This window comes from Myripristis murdjan, chromosome 7 (genome assembly GCF_902150065.1).
Source record: "Myripristis murdjan chromosome 7, fMyrMur1.1, whole genome shotgun sequence".
Taxonomy (NCBI): Eukaryota; Metazoa; Chordata; class Actinopteri; order Holocentriformes; family Holocentridae; genus Myripristis; species Myripristis murdjan.
The window spans coordinates 9,219,289-9,236,721 of record NC_043986.1 but is presented as its reverse complement, the minus strand read 5'-3'; the positions used below and the strand labels follow the sequence as shown (position 1 = coordinate 9,236,721).

The following is a 17,433-nucleotide window of genomic DNA, read 5'->3' as shown; positions in this document are numbered from 1 at the left end:
TCTTACCCCAAAAGCCCAGTATCCGTATATGGTGACGATGAAGTTGACCACATCGATGAGGAACATGAGGGCGTAGACGTCGCACACAGGGCTGTACTCTGGGTGGATGATGTCATAGAAGAACTGCCTGATGGGTAGGTAAATGTGCAGGGCACTAAGGGGGTAAAAAAAGAAAAGAAAAGAAAACAGCATTTCTAATCCTGTTTCTGTAGATTCTTGAGGAGAGGCAGGGCTCAGGATGAAAAAAAATGCTATGAACACATTCTAAAAATCAGTTTAACTTTTTTATCATGATGTTGGCTGCATCGACTTTGACGTGGTATTCGATCTCCACTGTCCCTAACTGGGTTAAAGGGTTAAAACATGGCCTAAATCACACAGTGGGGCTGCAATAGAAAATTGTCCCAGCCTTTGTAATTGCCCCCGTTTTTCCCAAATGAAATTCTCGTGTCGGGTGTGAACACGTCTCTACCCACAGCAAGCGATGAATTATTGCTTAAATAGAAAATTGAGCTAAATACAAACAGCAGTGAATGAGCAAACATCTTTTTCCTTGAGCGTGCTGTGTGAAGTTTTTTTGAGCTCCACTCTTACCAGTTAAAAAAACAAACAAACAAACTGAGCGTCTACAGGACAATGAGACAGGTGGATAACACCAAAACAGTTCAAAAGGCAGGACGCTTCCGTCTTTGCCCACCTGATCTACTGGAAACTGAGGGACCAAAAAGCAAATACATCAGACAAGAGCCACAAACACAGTCGCTTGGGGATGATTTTGAACGAGTAGAGAAAGTGAAGCCACGCACACTTCTATGACAGCAGCTTTGGCCTGCAGCATCCTCTCCCTGAACTGCTGTCTCATCCTCTGCTTCCTGGTCAGGGGGGCCTTGTGCTGGCGGTGCCGCTTCTTCTTCCTCGGGGGCTTCTTGGGCTTCACCTCTCCAGTAAATAAAAGGAAACACGATATGGGAAAATGTTAATGATATCGGGTAGGTTTACAGTTATGCAGCAAAGTGGCATCTCTTCCTTTCAGGTACATCCACACTACAATATTGCAGGAACTTTATGAATGTGACACAAAGTGGAAATGATGTGAAAAGAGACAAGAGCTCATGTTATTTGAACGTTTGGGGAAAAATCCACTGGACCATCCCACTTACCCCTCCATGTCGCCATACTGAATGTGATGTAGCTGCATACGTCTAATCCTAACCCTAACCCTAACCTTAACCTTAACCTTAATTGTGAATTTGGTAGCCAGGCCAATAGAGTCTGCTTAGAGTCTCCCAAGATCCTCTGCGACTGTCATATATCACCAATCAGAAATTATTTTAACATGAGGTGTTTTGTAATTTCACTTTTTGTTGCACCCATGTTCCCTAAACCTGCTTCCTCTACGTCCACTTGAGTTACTGACTTCCTTCATTTCCCAAATTTCCTCTCAACAGTACCCGGAAAAAGGTTTTTGCATGGAGCAGCAGGTTATATGTGAGGAGAGTATATGTGATGAGATAATATAGTGTAAACAAGAGAGTGAGAGTTTCCAATAGAGAAAAAAGGGACAGTGTCATCCCGTACTAAAAATGCATTACTTGGCTGCATTGCATTCTGGCCTATTGAAGCCTCTGTCGGTGGAGAAATTAGTATCTTCAACAATGGATCCTCCCCATACATGACTGCTGCACATAATTTACCATTAATGTTTTGATCTATCTTTTGCCAATTATCCAACGGAAAAATAAAAATACTCACCACAAAACAAATGCGTCAATAAATGCATAGTATTTGAAATAGCTGTTTTTAAGGTGGATTTTTCCTTTAAGGTGGCTTCACTGATCTGAGATGAGTTTGCATTTCAAGTCTTACCAGTTTCAAAACTTTCGGCACACAGCCAACACATCCAAAACAGATCAGAAGAGCCTAGAGCATGAAGCTGAATGTACTGGAATTAAGGGTATTTTTTCTTTGAATATTCACCATCAGACTCTCCAGAGTCGCCTCTCTTTCGCCTACAGAAGATGGAGGTGGTGGAGGCCTGCAGGGGGAGGAACCTCAGCCGGCGTGGAGCTCCTTCCGCGGCTCCCGGCTTGTCTCCTCCCATCATCTTCTTCTTATCCACTTTCTTCTTCATCTTCTTAAAGAAATCAGGCATCTCCACCTCCTTGTTGTCCCACAGGCCGTGGCACTGTGGAGCAAAGGACACATCGGCAAATATTTGTCAAACAGGATCTGATTTCATGGATACCAAGTATATTTCATACGCTGGTGTATTTTAAGGAGATGATAAATTTCAGCACCTTGAGAATGGAGCGGTGGAAGAAGAGAGCCAGCAGCTGGATGAGGTCGAAGAGAACGTAGCCGTCTTTCTTCTCCACCCCGATGATGTTGGGCGGAGCGAAGGGCTCCTCGGCGTTCACGCCGCGGTACTTGGAGGTGGTCCAGGGGAAGAAACCAAACTGGGAGAAGTACTTCACCACAACGGTCAGCTGCAGACACACGAGAGGGTTGAGGGTAATTTCAGCCCAAAATGATTTATCCATCATTTGGAGAGAAAAAAAAAAGATCAAAATATTCAAACACAAGATGCTATTATTTTAAGGCTGAAGCGATAAATACATATATATCTGCAAATGTTTCCCTGCAGGTTAGTGGGGCATATTTGGCATCCTTGAAAACGTTGGGATCTCCACTAAATTTTAAGTAAAGCTCAGCCATGCAGGAATAACACACCCACCAATGACATAGGCAGTTAGAGGTTAAGAAAAAACACCTTTTTTCATATATTCATATATTTTCTTATGAAATACTGAGTGGTGTGAACCTTAGAGGTCCTTTCAAGAGCTTTCACAACATATGGCGGGTGTTGCAAGTAAACATTTTTTTAAAAATTATTTTAAGGGATTACAAGAGGCGAAAAAAGAAAAAGAAAAAAAAGAGAACCGCCGCTGTAAAGGATATAAACATCTGTGTGTTTTTTTTATCTATTATGTACAACCAGCGTTTATAGGAGTGACCCCCTTCACATTCAAAGGTCATGTGTGGCTCCACACAAACACACCTCTGTGTATATTATGGCGGTCATCCAGAAGCGTTTTGTGGGCCTGGGCACCGACAGCATGGCCCAGAGGAAGATGAGGATGGGCAGGATGAGGGAGAGGAACGAGGCGGACACGATGTGGTTGAGGATGATGACAAAGTAGCACAGCATCTCCGACTTGGACACCATGGTGTTGTAGAGGGCGAAGAGCAGCTTCAGCGGCCTCGGCAGCGTCTGGTAGAACTTGTCGGACTCGGAGATCTCGTCGTTCTGAAACATGCTGCAGGGGGGAAGGAGAGAGGTGGAGGAGAGAAGAAAAAGGAAAAAGACAAAGAGAGAAATAGAGATGGTGTTAGATGACAAAAAGGCAAGGCTTTAGAATTAGATTTGTACTTAATAGGAAAATGAAGGGGCCAATACAATACACTAGAATATTCTGAAAAAGGAAAATCTCAGGATAAAAATAAAGAAAAATGCATCCAGCTACTGATCTACTGCTGAATGATAAGTTTGTCGTGTGACTGACTTGTTGAGCAGCAGCTCGCTCGCAGTGAGGTTCCTCGTTTCCTGACTCAGAGGCCTGGGGGATTCTGGGAGATCCAGACTTTTGTCTCCCTCGCCCTCCCTGAACCCCAGAGAGAGGGATTCTGGGTGGTCGGGGTGCTCCTCGTCTTCTTCTATCTCCTGTGATCCCTTTTCCTGCTTTTGCAGCTCCGTCTCATGATGCTCCTCCTGCTGCTCCTCCTCCTCCTCCTTCTCCACCTGCTCATCCCTTTCCTCCTGCCCCTCCTCCTCCTCCTTCTCCACCTGCTCCTCCCTTTCCTCCTGCTCCTCCATCTCCTCCTTCTCCACCTGCTCCTCCATCTCCTCCTCCTCCACCTTCTCCTCCTGCTCCTCCTTCACCACCTGCTCCTCCTGCTCCTCCTTATCCACCTGCTCCTCCTCTTTCTCCTCCTCCTCCTCCTCCTCCTCCTTCTGCTCTTGTTGCTGCTCCTGTTTCTTCTCATCCTCTGCTTTCTCCTCCTCCTCAGCATCCCCTGTTTCCTCCTCTTCCTTTTGAGGAGCGACATCTTCAAGGCTTTTGGGGAAAGGAGACAGTCAGACATTTATCCAGCTGAACCGCTGCTCCAATTTGCACAATATACAAAATATATAAAGCACAGTACAGTGTGTAACATGACTTTAATTGTACGTATAAAAATGTAGCAGGAATATATCAGAAAATGTCAGAGAAGGAAAATAGCGAACTGAGGAAGAAATGCAAAAAAATGTAAAATAGTGCAGAAAATCACATTACATTTAAGATTTACATTCACTGAGATAACATTGTGGGTGTAAACTTTAGTTTTTGTGCATCATCGTTTACTTGAGCTGTGACTGGAGAGCTCTTCTCTTTTTTATTAAGAGATTTGTGCAGATCAAGTTGTGGCTCAAACAGTTTCTCTCATGGAGCACAGAGTCTTCTATCTATTCTACATTGTTTTAAATTACAATTTTTCTGATCTGGCTTGACTCTCTTGGGTGGCTTGTGTGTGTGTGTGTGTGTGTGTGTGCAACAGGGGATTCCCCGTCACCTTGGTGGGGGCCCATCGCCGTCAAACGAGGTGAAGTCGATGTTGGCCGTCTTCAGGAGCCTCCGTCTGAGCTGGTTGGCGGCGGGCGACATGGCAGGAGGCTCGTCCAGGTCCTCCTGGGTGGGCTGCCTCGAGCCCAGCATCGTCTCATCGGTCATGCAGCTGGGAGAGACCAGGGGAAGGTTAGCAGGCAGCAACATGAAGAGAGGAAATGGGCAAAAGCTGTAAATACTGTGTCAGTGTGTTTTATATGAATGATAAGCTGGCAGCTGTAACATCAGGGAAGCCACTGAAGACCATTCACTCTGCTGACTGAAGTTTACACTTGGGCAATATCCAGAATTTAATATCACAACATTATCCCATCAATATATCCAGTTTCCACGTTAAACCCCTGCAAAAAAAAAAAAAAAAAAAAAAAATTCAAGAAAATGTATATATTAAACCCAATTACAACTAATAACTTAGATGTGAACGCTCATCTCCCTAATAAAATGTTGCAAAAAAGCTAAACTTCCAAAATTAAATTCCCCTTGCACAACACATGCTTGTACATTTTTTCAAGGTCGGTCAAATAAATTATTATTTATTTCAAATGTTTTGACTTATTTAAAAAAAAATGTCACAATTGCCAGAAGCTTTTTTGTGATTCTACCACAATTAGAATAGGCATTTATTGGTACACACAATAAATTAAGGTGTAAATTTTACTTACTGTATGATTAATGGTCATATGACTATGGGTGGCAGGCTAGGAGGGTGTACTCAATAATAAAGTAAATATCACATATGGCTGAAAATACCTCAAAATAATGTGAATAAATAAGATTTATGTTCGCCTAAAAAGGTAAATTGAGCTCAGGTGGGTTTACCCTCAACTACATCCCTGTTACACATACAGCACAAACACATGAGGATACACACACAAACACACATAATAAAAGTGTGTGACTGATCAAGCTTAGTTCTTTAAAGGTTGGCCGTCACTGCAGGTGAGCGGATCCACGCAGAAACGCACCTGGAGACGCTGCTGGCCCAGGACACCTTGGACGCCTGGTTCCTCAGCTTGCTGTAGGCGTGATGAGATGAGGGCTCGGCGGGCGGCCAGGAGGGAGGAGGCAGGGGCTCGTCCAGCTCGTCCAGAGACGACGACGTGTTCTGACGGGACAGCCGGCTCTCGTAAAACTGCTTCACACTCTCCTGGCTCACCTCTCGACCCTGCCGGGTGGAGGAGAGGACGATCAAACCAAAGAGGACAAAGCAATCCAATCCAATCCAATCCACTTTATTTATATAGCACAATTTTAACAAACACAAGGTTTTCCAAAGTGCTGCACAACAAGATAAAACACCACAAGATAACACAATAGAAGCAGAATAAAAAGGTAAAATATACAATAGGATAATACGATAAAATAAGATAAAATAAAATAAAATAATAATAATAAAATAATAAAATAATATAAAAAGCAGGGAAAAAGTGTCACTGATCACTTAATTTATTTAGATGTGTCAGGTATCTTCAGATTTTTACACTTTCAGGCTAAAACAAAATACATATGTTCAGTAGGATTTTGAGAACAGAAAACCTACAAGAAGGTATTATAACACAGTATGACAATAAAACGCTACTGAAATCAAAACTAGTGAAATTGTTTAGAGGTTAGCAGCTCTTTATGTTGGCATTTATTTTATTTTATTTATCCTTTATTTTACCAGGAAGGTCCCATTGAGACAGAATGTGTCTTCTTCCAGGGAGTCCTGGTGAGTTTGGTGCATCTATGAAGAGCTGTGACCATGCTGCATTTTCTGTTCTTGTTGGTTATTTTAGTTTCAGAGAATAGCTAAAAGGCTACGAGGATCTAGATAAACACATTTGTTGTGCATGAAGTTGAAGTTTTAGACAAACGGTGTATTCCTGTTGCGGGTAGAAGAGTGTCTTCAAATATAACAACCAAAAACAACCACAAACAGATACAAAATTAGGTTAAAAATAAAACTATTCCATATTCCATTGCATAAGTTAATGTTTAAATCTTTAATCTTTTGTATTGCTCGGCTGTACTCCATTTATGTAAAACACTTCATTTCAACTTCACATGTCTGACCCACTGGCTCTTCACAAAAATAACTGGCAATTTACAGAACCTGTGTGTTATATTTGTAATTTCTATTTTGTGGGATATTTTACACAAAAAGGGGTGAAAATTATTACATTTTTGCCATATATTTAAAAGTCTGTAATTAAGATGATCTTTACAATTTCTTCTGTCATTCCATCTTACCAAGTGTTTTGTGATTCAGAATGAAACAGTCTGACTTTATTCACTGAAAAAATAAATTAAAATGACATTTTGTATATTGAAATATTAGTTTACTTGAATATTTTAGCACCATAATAAATAAACTTCATGATCTAAATCGTGTTGGTATCCAACGTATGAAATGTCACAAAAACAGGCATTTTGATGAATTTGTTTTGTTATTATTTATCACCTTCTTCTGCTGCTGGCTGAGCAAGGCTCTCTCGAAGCGCAGCACCTTGGAAATGTCCAGGTTGTCTTTGCAGAAGGAGTTCAGTCCCTGAGTGAGATCGTCGAGCAGCGACTGGACGAACGCCCAGCCGAACTTCAGGGTGTTGATGCAGCGCTGGAAGATGTTTTCTGTAACGGAAGGAAACGAATTTTGGGGCGTAAAAAGTTGATGTATCAATGGTAGAGAAAGATTCATATTGCATTGAGACCTACTGCTAAAATCTTAGGGAAAAGCGAGTGCTGATTCTGTCATTTCTCAGCTTTTGTGATTTTTTTCATCATGTTTACCTTTCTCCTCTTCTTTCTCCTCCTCCACGCAGCTTTCATCCAACTCATCCTCGCTGGAGTCTGCTCTCTCAATGCCTGGAAAAAAAAGCCCCTGAACGTTGCTGCTACCACATTTTCATGCAACAGCAGCAGTATTTGCTCCGTTAGGTGAGATCCAATTGATGTAATGTGGGTGAATAATTTACATTTACATTTTACGCCACTATATAAGGGCTGCATGCAGGACAGTGGATTATACCCACCATTGTGAAATTAGAAGATAAAGAAAAACATGACTAAACTCAGCTATCCAGACAAACTGATATCAAAAAGTGAATTCAACGCCCTCCGATCAGTTTTCCCTTCTCACCCTGCTGTTTCTGCAGCTCTCTCTTCGCTCTCTTCGTCTCCTCCTTCTTGATCTTTTTCTTCTCCTTCTTCAGGTCCCTCAGGGCCGATTTAGAGCTGGTGACCCAGGCATCGTAGGCCAGCTGCGACATCGAGGACATGGTCACACATCTCCACCGATAAAGTTACATTACTGTGAAATTAACCTCCGTGGTCAAGTCAAAACCTCCAGTCTTGATTTGCATGCTTTGATTTAAATTTGGATCCCACTGTTGAAAAAAAATGTGTGACCCATGGACTTTGGAGACCCTGTCAAACATTTTGATGTGATTGGGAAAAAAAAATACAGCGCTTTAAATGTAAATTTCTTCATATTTTAGCTACCAGCTCTCAGCTACCTAGCCCAAGTTCATCAGGCCACATCAACAGCTGTTTCAAACCAAGGTAATACTGCCAGTGGAATAAATGAAATAAGTATTGATTGATTGATGGAAACGCTCAGATTCTTGATCTAAAAAGCTGGACTTCCATATTACGTGTTAAGCATCACAATTCACAACATGGAGCTATAAAAATGCGCCAAAAAATAAAAAGACCAAATGATCGTTTCTGTTTTTGCTTGTTTTCTACAACCAGGTCGAGGCTGCTGACAAACACCGGTCAGTGACTTTATTACTCTGTCTGTCGTGTTTCTGCTGTTTTCATCACGTTCACCTGAAACGCTGATTTCTTCTTTGGTGGCGCCTCCTCCTCTTTCTTCTCCTGCACCTCCTCCTCCTCCTCCTCACTGTCGCTCTCAAACAGGTGGTAGCCACAGTTGTTCTCCACTACAGCAAACACAGCAGTGTCATAAAACGTTCATACTGGGATTCCCTAGAGCAAGGCACCTGATCCTGACCAGCTTCTAGTCACGAATTTATTTAATTTTATGAGTGTGAAGTCATGCTGAAAAAGATCATACATGATGAGTGAAAAATGACAAAATTACTTAAGAGAGACCCTTTTATTATTATTGTTATTTAGCTACTTTCACAGGTAGGAATAATTTGAGGGAAAAAAAGTGATATCTACTAAATGACTACAAATGCCTGAGCTCACTCTCTTTTTGTGTCCCTCTGAGAGCGTTGAGCACAGATTTACTCACCTCCGGGCTGAGAGACCCAGGGTTTCCACCATTTTCCAGCATCTCTCTTCGCCTTCTCCTCATCGTCTGGAAAAAAAACAAAAAAAAAAACAACCCAGTTACATACAGCACTCTATATTCCCTCATTCAGAGAGAATAATCTTATTGATAAAGATTTCTGAGCTCCATAATGTAACACATTTAATTTCAAGCACGACAGTTCTTATTGTTATGGATATTGTGCAGATTTGGGAAGATGGTGAGTGTACCACGATGGACACTCCTTTGTCAGTAAAAATGATTAATTGCATATCCTTTAACAATATATTATAGTCTAAAGGTAAAACATCTCTCATTGCCACAAAACAGAAACTGAACGGAAACAGAATTGGTTAAAGGTTTATAGAGTTTATAGATTACAGAAATGAAATAAAACACATAATCTGATGGAAACTGCTTTGAAAAAAACTGGAAAATACACCCATATGCTTTGCTTGTTTGCGCTATGTGCAGCAGAAACAGCGCAACAGAGACAGACTGAGTTTGTTCACCCTGCAGCTCCGGATCAGCAGCGGCAGGCTTTGCTTCGTCTCCTGATCCAGGTCGACTCTTCTGTTTGGATTTGATCTTCTCCATCCTGCAGGAGGAGAGAGGACAAGTAAATGTACTTTTTTGTATTTTTAAAGGTTAATGCAAAATCGGCACAGGAAAGATAGGGGTGGGGGTGTTATTATAATAAACATTGTTGAAAAAAAAAACGACTGAAACTACAGTGGTGTGTTGTGTGTCTCACTGTTTCTTCAGTGTTTCCACCGATTTTTTCTCCATCTCCAGTCTGGCAGCAACCAGCTTCTTCACCTTGGCCTCAAACAGCTCAGCGCCCCTTGGAAGAGTCGGAGAAAATACTATTTCAGTTTTCAATCAGTTTCCATTTGGTTTAGTGTAGTCTAGTCACAGGATAGTGCGGTGAAGTCAACCAAATGTTGTAATGAAGTGCCGTTACAAATTGTTGAAAGATAAAAAACAAAGAAAAGCAGAGTTGGATGTATTGAAAAATGTTGAGTTGTGCCAGGAACCAAAGCGGCAAGTTGTTCTGTGTCTGTGGATACGAACCTGGAGGCCAGTATCTTAGAGGCCTTGAGCTCTGACACCACGTAGAGGAAGTAGTAGCTGAGGAAAACTCTCCTCTGTGCCAGCAGGACGGTGAAACAGATCGCATCCCAGACGATGCCAGCCTCACCCTCCGGCAGCTCACACTGATCGTCAGGTTCCGCTATGGGGGTTAAAACACATGAAACATGAATAAACAGCAATTTCTATCCATTATAGTGCACAGACACACACATACCCATGTATGCACACACAGGAAAACACACATGCACACAAACACACAATAATGAGCATGCATACAATTATGTGGCTGTGTATTAAATTCCTCTTTGTCCTCTACAAACAGTTGTGGTTGCCGCGTTGAGACTCACGGACGTCGTAGCCTTTGATGGTGCAGAACATGCTGAAGGTTTGGATGAGCCAGCAGCCGTTCTTCAACAGGCTGTCCAGGTAGGCACATGAGCCAAGCTGACCAATCACAGGACAGACAGAAAAATCAAAGGGGAGAGAGAGAGGAGGAGAGTAAAGCACCAACAACTAAGACAAAACGGTGTATGACTCTGAAATTGGAATAAGATGCATCTTTTTCATCAGTTTGAGAAATTACCATTATACACAGAGGGTCTGAGGGACTCTAAAACCACTGAAAAAAAAGGTCTGTAATCTCATTTGTTAACATCCGTCTGAGATGCAAACATCAAAGCATTAATTTCAAGGAACTGCGATCACAGTCCAATTATGTCGTGTGCACATCCACATGCACACTCGCTTGACCTCTCCAAAAAACTCCGCCGAGCCCACCTCGGATGGGCTCAGACTCGAACCCATGCTGCTGTGGTAAGGATTAAGTGGTACCTGCTCTACCAGGTGAGCTACTGGGGCGCCCAAGCCAGAGATTTTCTATAGGATCATGCATGTGGGTGAGAGCAACTTGGACTAATTGCACCATACGATCAAACAAAGATCAAAAACGTGTCGAGTGCTCTTGGAAATGTGAAAAACGTCAGACAAGAGGGCGATCCAGTCATTCCAAATTCGAGGACATGTAACAGTGAGGAAGGAGATATTGTAAAAGCCTTTATTGTAGTGACTAAATCATGAATCAATCATGTTTCGACCACTGTGGGTCTTCATCGGGTCTTTAGAAACAAACAATACATGTCTGGCCTCACCTGGATAGCTGCACCAACCAAAAAGAGAAAATCACATGACCCAGAGAATATCATAACAAGTATCTACATAGAAAATAAAGTGAAATGAACTTGGACGAGGTACTGAATCTGAGTTTTTTGATGAACAAGCTTTAATTGCTATAAATCATCACATTTTTAGCTGCAATTTCAATCTCCTTTAATCTGCTTCGTATGGAAATTAGTTTGGATTATGTAATAGTTTGCTGCAACACAGTGTGTAGCCGAATCTTTTCAATATCAAAGGACGACACAAATGCTGGCGTTTTGTGATAAAGAGCTGTTTTCTATAAGCAGTGTGTGTCTGTATCTCTGTATCTCGTGCTGTATTGTATGTTTTCTAGCTGTTCAGTTGCTAACATTAATTATCTCAATATTATTTTATTCTCTATAGATGTGATGATGAAAACATCTGACGTCACAATCAAATAAATTAAATTGGTCCATATGTCATTATCTCGAATACCCGTGAGACTGTACTGTTTAAAATAGTTCCCTAACTCACAGACAAAAGGTTCTTCATGGCGATGACGAAGCAGGTGTAGCCAATCAGCCAGTCCCACAATCTCAGGATGTATCTGACAGGCTGCATCAGCACGCTGCCGCCAAACAGCATGAAGTAGAAACAGGCCACCAGGTAGCCCAGACAGAAGATGTTGATCCGCGTCGTCCCTGTGATGAAGATGAGGCACAGCACCATCCAGAAGAAGTAGCTGAACACAACCACCTTCACCATGTCCAGGTAAGACCTGACGACAAGACCGAAACAGAAAGAGGCATGTGTGCATTTGTTGTACGGCAAAAATTGACAAATTGACAATATTAGCTTTATAATTTATTTGTACAAAAGATTTAAGATTTAAAAGTAGGAACACGTCTGGGGAAAACAACAGAAACATTTACAGGCAAATGAGGGTCTTTCTGTGAATTTGATGGATCCCAAACGTCCCATGTGGACACCACCCAAGAAAACAATCTGATTTTGATGCACTTTCGTTTTGCCATTTTTGTCTTCTGTCGACAATGAGACGGCAAATCTGATGATGGATTGCTAGAGAGAAAATTAAGTAGCCCGTAAACGAAAGCCCCTGCCTGTCCTGTAAATGGGAGATGTCCATGAGAGCTTATTCAGCGGTTTCATTTTACCAGAATAGCTTTCATAAGTTTGACAACACTCATAAATTAATGATCTAACTCAGCCCCTTAATGCTCTCAATATGACCACAGGAGCGTGATGGGCTCCCAATTCTCCACCTGCCTGCTAACTTACAGAGCGGGAAGCTGTTTAAAGAGATAAATAAACTGAGTGCTGAATTACAGGGTCCAGACTATTTCCTGTTTTAATATAAGGCCTTTATATTTAGGGTGGGGGTGAGTCTCGGTTCATGTTAGGAGACAAGTCAAGGGCAGACACTGGACCAGGGCTCTACAGGACCAACACACTCACTTAGTCTGAAAAAATTCATCTGTTCAAGATCTACTTTGCAGCCAAATTAATTTTTTTTTTATTTTGTTGTCAAGGTTAGGACTGGTTAATCTACTTACTGGACTTTTGCCCCGGCTCTTGACTCAACAAAACACTTTATCACATGGTCTATACTTAAACTGACCACCGCAGCTGAGCCAAAGACTAGCTCCAGTCGAGTTTGAGTCAAGACCGGATCCACATGGGGTTGAGATGTCAAAACCAAAACCAGAACAAATCAGGTCCCAGAATAGTCAACAAAGTATTTGCATGTGTTGCGTAATTTATGCGTTAGGTGTATGTTATGATTTTACTAACCCATACCTCCTATTGGGTTTAGTCTGCAGTCTAACTTTATTGTAAATGCTCTTTACCACTGTGCAGCAGGTTTTTAAAGATTGTACATATTGTTTTATTTTGTTGTTCAAGCATGCCTGACAAAATCTGTCAAAGGAACTGCTGATGCCTTTTGGTTAATTCGGGTGTATTTACATTTTTTGAGAGTTAATAAATGTACATTGTTCCTTCACAAACAAACAATAAAATAAGAAAAATAAGATAAAAAATCTTTCAAATACACTAAGTAGGAGTTTCGTATAGTTCCACAAAAATGTGCTCTGTCCTGCCCTTCAACACCAGCTAATCAATGGATATAAGTTTGAGGGCCATGCAGTTTTCTCCCTTTAATTGTTAGCAGTGCAAATCAGACCAGCAGTGAAACACAACTGGAACAACAACACAGTCTTCTGATGAATTTCTCTTTCAGCTTTACGTTCCTTCTCTGTAAATCTAGAATCAAACTCTGCGCAGATGGTTGTATTTCTGACCGGCAGTGCAGGAAGTTGTCCACAGGTATGAACTGGTTGACTGAGCATGGATCCAGACTGCGGCTGATCTCCACGTTGTCTCCCGCCAGGAGGCGTACGGCCGCCCGGTTCTCCTCCTCAAACACCTGCCACTGCAGACAGGAGCACAGCAGCAGGAGGTGGTCGTCTGCAAACAGGTTGAGATGACTGGTTAGACGAGCATTTACAGTAACATTATTATGTTATTATGTTCTGCTTATGCTAATATTATTATGTCTTTGTGTCTTGTATCTTAATTATTTCAATTCACTGTATTTATATACTTGTTTTTAGCGGATTGTTCCCCCTATCTTATATCATTTATTACGTTTGCAGTTTTTTTTTATGTCATTTTACTCGACATCATTGTAAATTATGGCCAACGCTCAATGATTTTCGAGTTTAAATATAGGTAATATACATAATGTGGAACACAGATCATGGATAACATGGCAGGATTTCCTCTTTATTGGTGCTCATCCCCATGAGGACTGGGCTGGAGGGACTCGTTTTGTATTTTTAAAAGAAAATCAAAGATGGGACAGGATGGCCTGTTATGGGAGAGGAGAAGAGATGAGAAGAGATGAAGGAAAGGAAAGGACTAAAACTAACTCACAGAATATGAATGAGGGATTGGGCTTCATTGCAAAGTCTGGCATGTAAAACCATTTGATCACGTTAGAGGTCAGAGGCTGAAGAGCTGTCCTCCAAGGGTAGTCTGACCAGAGAAAAAGAGAAAAGAATATAACACAGATGAACTTTACATGCACCACTGGAGAAAAAACAGCTTCTTTTGCAATATTAGACACTTGTTCTATTGTAAAAACTTTCATGAACCGACAACAGCTTGAATCATTATTGTATTATGTCAGTGCAGAGTAGCCAAACAAGGATTTCTTCATCATGGGTGATTATTTTGATGATTTCCATACCAACACAGAGAGCAGGAGGGATGCCGATGCAGATGAGGTACTGCAGCACCATGAGCCCAGCGGTGAAGCAGCAGTATTTAGGCCACACCTCCCCGATGGCCTTCCTGCGTCGCCGCGACAACACAGCCAACAAGGCGCAGGAATGGAGCAGGGCGTAGAAATCCATCCTCTGACCGATGACGTTGACCGCCACGATTAAACTGACCTGAGGGAGCGAGGCGAAGGATAAGCAGCTGATTCACAAAACCCTGTAAAGAATCTTCTCAATCTTCTCTTTTTTTATCTTTAATCTCAAAAAAGGAAAAAAAAGTAGAAATTAAATGCTCAAAAACAGTTTGTAGATATTTTCCTCAATTTGTTTTTATGTTATTCTTGATATTAAAACTCTCAATTTTTTTTCACGTCTCTTACAATTTCTGCAGTGACAATTAGTTTATAGTTCAAAGTCCTAATAAGCTTCCATGCGCCTAATGTGAACATTAACATTTATTATTGAGCTTTATTTGTAATTTCAGCATCTCTACTGAAAAGCTGACAAATTTTACAGCCACACTTACAATTGTAATGTTTAAAGCTTTTCATATAATTGCTTATTTAAGTGAATTATAAATTGAATGGATTTAGTGATGCAACATAATGAATCTGGAGTCTAATATATTAAACCAAGTTTTCTGCTACCCACTAGACAGCATTAATATTGACAAACATGCTGATTTTAATAAATGAAAGTTTAAATTTGGATGAAAAAATTGACAAACTACACTTAGAACTAGTTTCTTCTTATGTCATTTCTACCGTCTGTCTTAGAGACACATTCATGAATTCAGCCCCTGATACATGAAAACAGACACAGACACACACACCTCCAGTCCAAATTTGTAGAAGAAGAAGTTGATGAAGTACTTGATGCAGGGCAGGATGCCGTGGTCCAGGTGCTGCCGCGTGATGCCCAGGAAGATGATGCTGAAGGGCGGCGGCTTCAGGTCGTTACGGAGACGGTAGTAGAGCTGGTGGCGGTGGACGGTCGCCTCAAACACCAGCAGCCCCAGAACCATCAGGTGGTTCTACAAAACAGGAAAAATACTTCCTAAAACAGGCTTGATCTGGGTCTCAAATTATTTTTAGACCTTGGTTAAAACTATTTTGCGTTTCCAGTTATTTTACAGTTAAATTCCAAAACATTTCCAGAATTGTACACCATTTTTTCATGAACGTGGTACTGTGGAGTAATGTAAAGTGACCTTCACAAATACTCTGCCATTGAAAATGTGTTTTATCACAGACTCACAGCAAGTTCAAAGGTATTTTAGGCTATTCATGTTGTATTTGAAGCAGATCAGTCTCATAACCCTCAAATCAAGTTTCTCTGCCTCCTAACAATGAATATTTGGAAAACTATTTTACCCAGATTGGTGGGAACCCTAAATCAGGATGAGTATAGTTTTACAGTTTTTTGGTGTTTTTTGGTGTTGATCTTGTGTGAATGCGCTCTTTCTTGGAAGCGGACTTTATTAAGTGTGTGACCGTACCCTGAGACAGGGAAGGATCCTGCCCTCGCACTTGAGTAGCGCTCCACACCAGTAGACCGGGTCGACGGGCTCGATGTAGAGAATGGACCTCTTGAGAAGCTCCACCATGTTTCCCTCCACGTCCAGATCCGAGCTGTTGGACACAGCCAAGCCCTGAGACACACACCGGGCACAAGACATGTGTGTGAGGTTCACGTCACAGCGCTCTGCTGCCATCTTGGTAGCAAAACAACAATAATACTGATAGGAAATGCAGGTGACATCATGGAAATACAGTGATTTTGAATGTTTAGCCCGCTTACCACACTTCAACAATCCACTGTGCAAATCATGTGGGGGCACTTAAGATTTCAGAGCATATAATCAAAATCCCTCAATTTTCAATTTTTGGTTGAAACCCACCGTACAATGTTCTGCTGCAGCGAACAAAGTCATTGCCATTCATAAACCCTGGAACTGATAATTTGCCGTGTAAAGCAAACATTTCACCAGAGAGACTGTTTCATTCCACCCAAGTTCAAGTCATCACAACCCAACAGTGCTGCTGCTTTAAAAAAAAAAAAAAAAAAAAAAAAAAAAAAAAAAAAAAACTGATTTGGATGAATTTATTACAGTGATGAAATATTGGTGTGAAGAAAGTCTGAAGTCTCAGAAAGTTCATTTTCATATCGTAATGGAATAAATGGAAACCGACGGCTGGAGAAAAAGGAGGGAAAATGATATCAGAGTTTTAAATTTCGACTGATTGCTGATTGGAAAAGATCAGCAGAAATGTGAAATTTGCACATGTTGTAGATATTATGTCTAGTTTGAGACACTTACTTACTTACTACTGTTAATGAAAACCTATGTTGTTTATTGACATACATTGAAAAAAATAATAAGTAGAAGAAGAACAATAAACTTCATTTGTATAGCACCTCTCAAAACATGGACACAAAGTGCTTCACAACAACAAAATAAAAGGCAGAATCCAATAAAATGACAACAAAATAAAATAAAGTATTAGGAGCATAAAAGTAAGAATAAAATTAAGTATATGATGAGATAATAAAATAATCAAAGATTAGAATAATAAAACAATACAGCTGATTATTAGACATACACAGCAAAGAAAAGTAAGGAAAAATGTGTGCTCCTCAATCCTGTTTAAGACTATAGATTTGCCTTATTAAAATAAACACACACACACACACAGACAAATGTGTGTGTACTCACAGCAGTGCAGTTGGAGGAATAATCGGCCGGTTTGATGACTTTGAGCTGGTAAAACATCTTACACACCACCATGACGCAGGCCCACACGGCGGAGATGCTGGACGCTAGAGGTCGTAACCGTGGAAACGGGAGGGCAAAAGTCCACAGAACCAGAAAGAGGTAGTTCATCAGAGAAACCTGTGAACATGAACATTTAATTTATCACTCACACAAAATAAAAATTGCCCTCTCCACTGAATACACCGAATACATGAGCACTGA

The 17,433-nt window shown here is 41.1% G+C and overlaps 1 protein-coding gene across 1 annotated transcript in view; it reads right to left on the bottom strand.

The window, feature by feature from the left end:
* The window catches only part of LOC115362436 (piezo-type mechanosensitive ion channel component 2), a 46,455-nt gene that overhangs the window by 6,638 nt on the left and 22,384 nt on the right, over nucleotides 1-17,433 (bottom strand). Inside the window, exons 23-47 of the mRNA XM_030056359.1 lie at nucleotides 17,173-17,349; nucleotides 15,955-16,107; nucleotides 15,289-15,489; nucleotides 14,426-14,630; nucleotides 14,110-14,211; nucleotides 13,476-13,641; nucleotides 11,689-11,932; nucleotides 10,365-10,461; nucleotides 9,997-10,156; nucleotides 9,677-9,766; nucleotides 9,435-9,520; nucleotides 8,905-8,970; nucleotides 8,475-8,587; nucleotides 7,783-7,903; nucleotides 7,434-7,508; nucleotides 7,108-7,274; nucleotides 5,630-5,829; nucleotides 4,612-4,773; nucleotides 3,998-4,115; nucleotides 3,564-3,835; nucleotides 3,059-3,317; nucleotides 2,298-2,486; nucleotides 1,978-2,185; nucleotides 807-939; nucleotides 7-154 (exon numbers count right to left, since the gene is read on the bottom strand). Coding sequence (XP_029912219.1) covers nucleotides 7-154; nucleotides 807-939; nucleotides 1,978-2,185; nucleotides 2,298-2,486; nucleotides 3,059-3,317; nucleotides 3,564-3,835; nucleotides 3,998-4,115; nucleotides 4,612-4,773; nucleotides 5,630-5,829; nucleotides 7,108-7,274; nucleotides 7,434-7,508; nucleotides 7,783-7,903; nucleotides 8,475-8,587; nucleotides 8,905-8,970; nucleotides 9,435-9,520; nucleotides 9,677-9,766; nucleotides 9,997-10,156; nucleotides 10,365-10,461; nucleotides 11,689-11,932; nucleotides 13,476-13,641; nucleotides 14,110-14,211; nucleotides 14,426-14,630; nucleotides 15,289-15,489; nucleotides 15,955-16,107; nucleotides 17,173-17,349 — 3,912 coding nt within the window. The remainder of the gene's footprint in view (nucleotides 1-6; nucleotides 155-806; nucleotides 940-1,977; nucleotides 2,186-2,297; nucleotides 2,487-3,058; nucleotides 3,318-3,563; nucleotides 3,836-3,997; nucleotides 4,116-4,611; nucleotides 4,774-5,629; nucleotides 5,830-7,107; nucleotides 7,275-7,433; nucleotides 7,509-7,782; nucleotides 7,904-8,474; nucleotides 8,588-8,904; nucleotides 8,971-9,434; nucleotides 9,521-9,676; nucleotides 9,767-9,996; nucleotides 10,157-10,364; nucleotides 10,462-11,688; nucleotides 11,933-13,475; nucleotides 13,642-14,109; nucleotides 14,212-14,425; nucleotides 14,631-15,288; nucleotides 15,490-15,954; nucleotides 16,108-17,172; nucleotides 17,350-17,433) is intronic.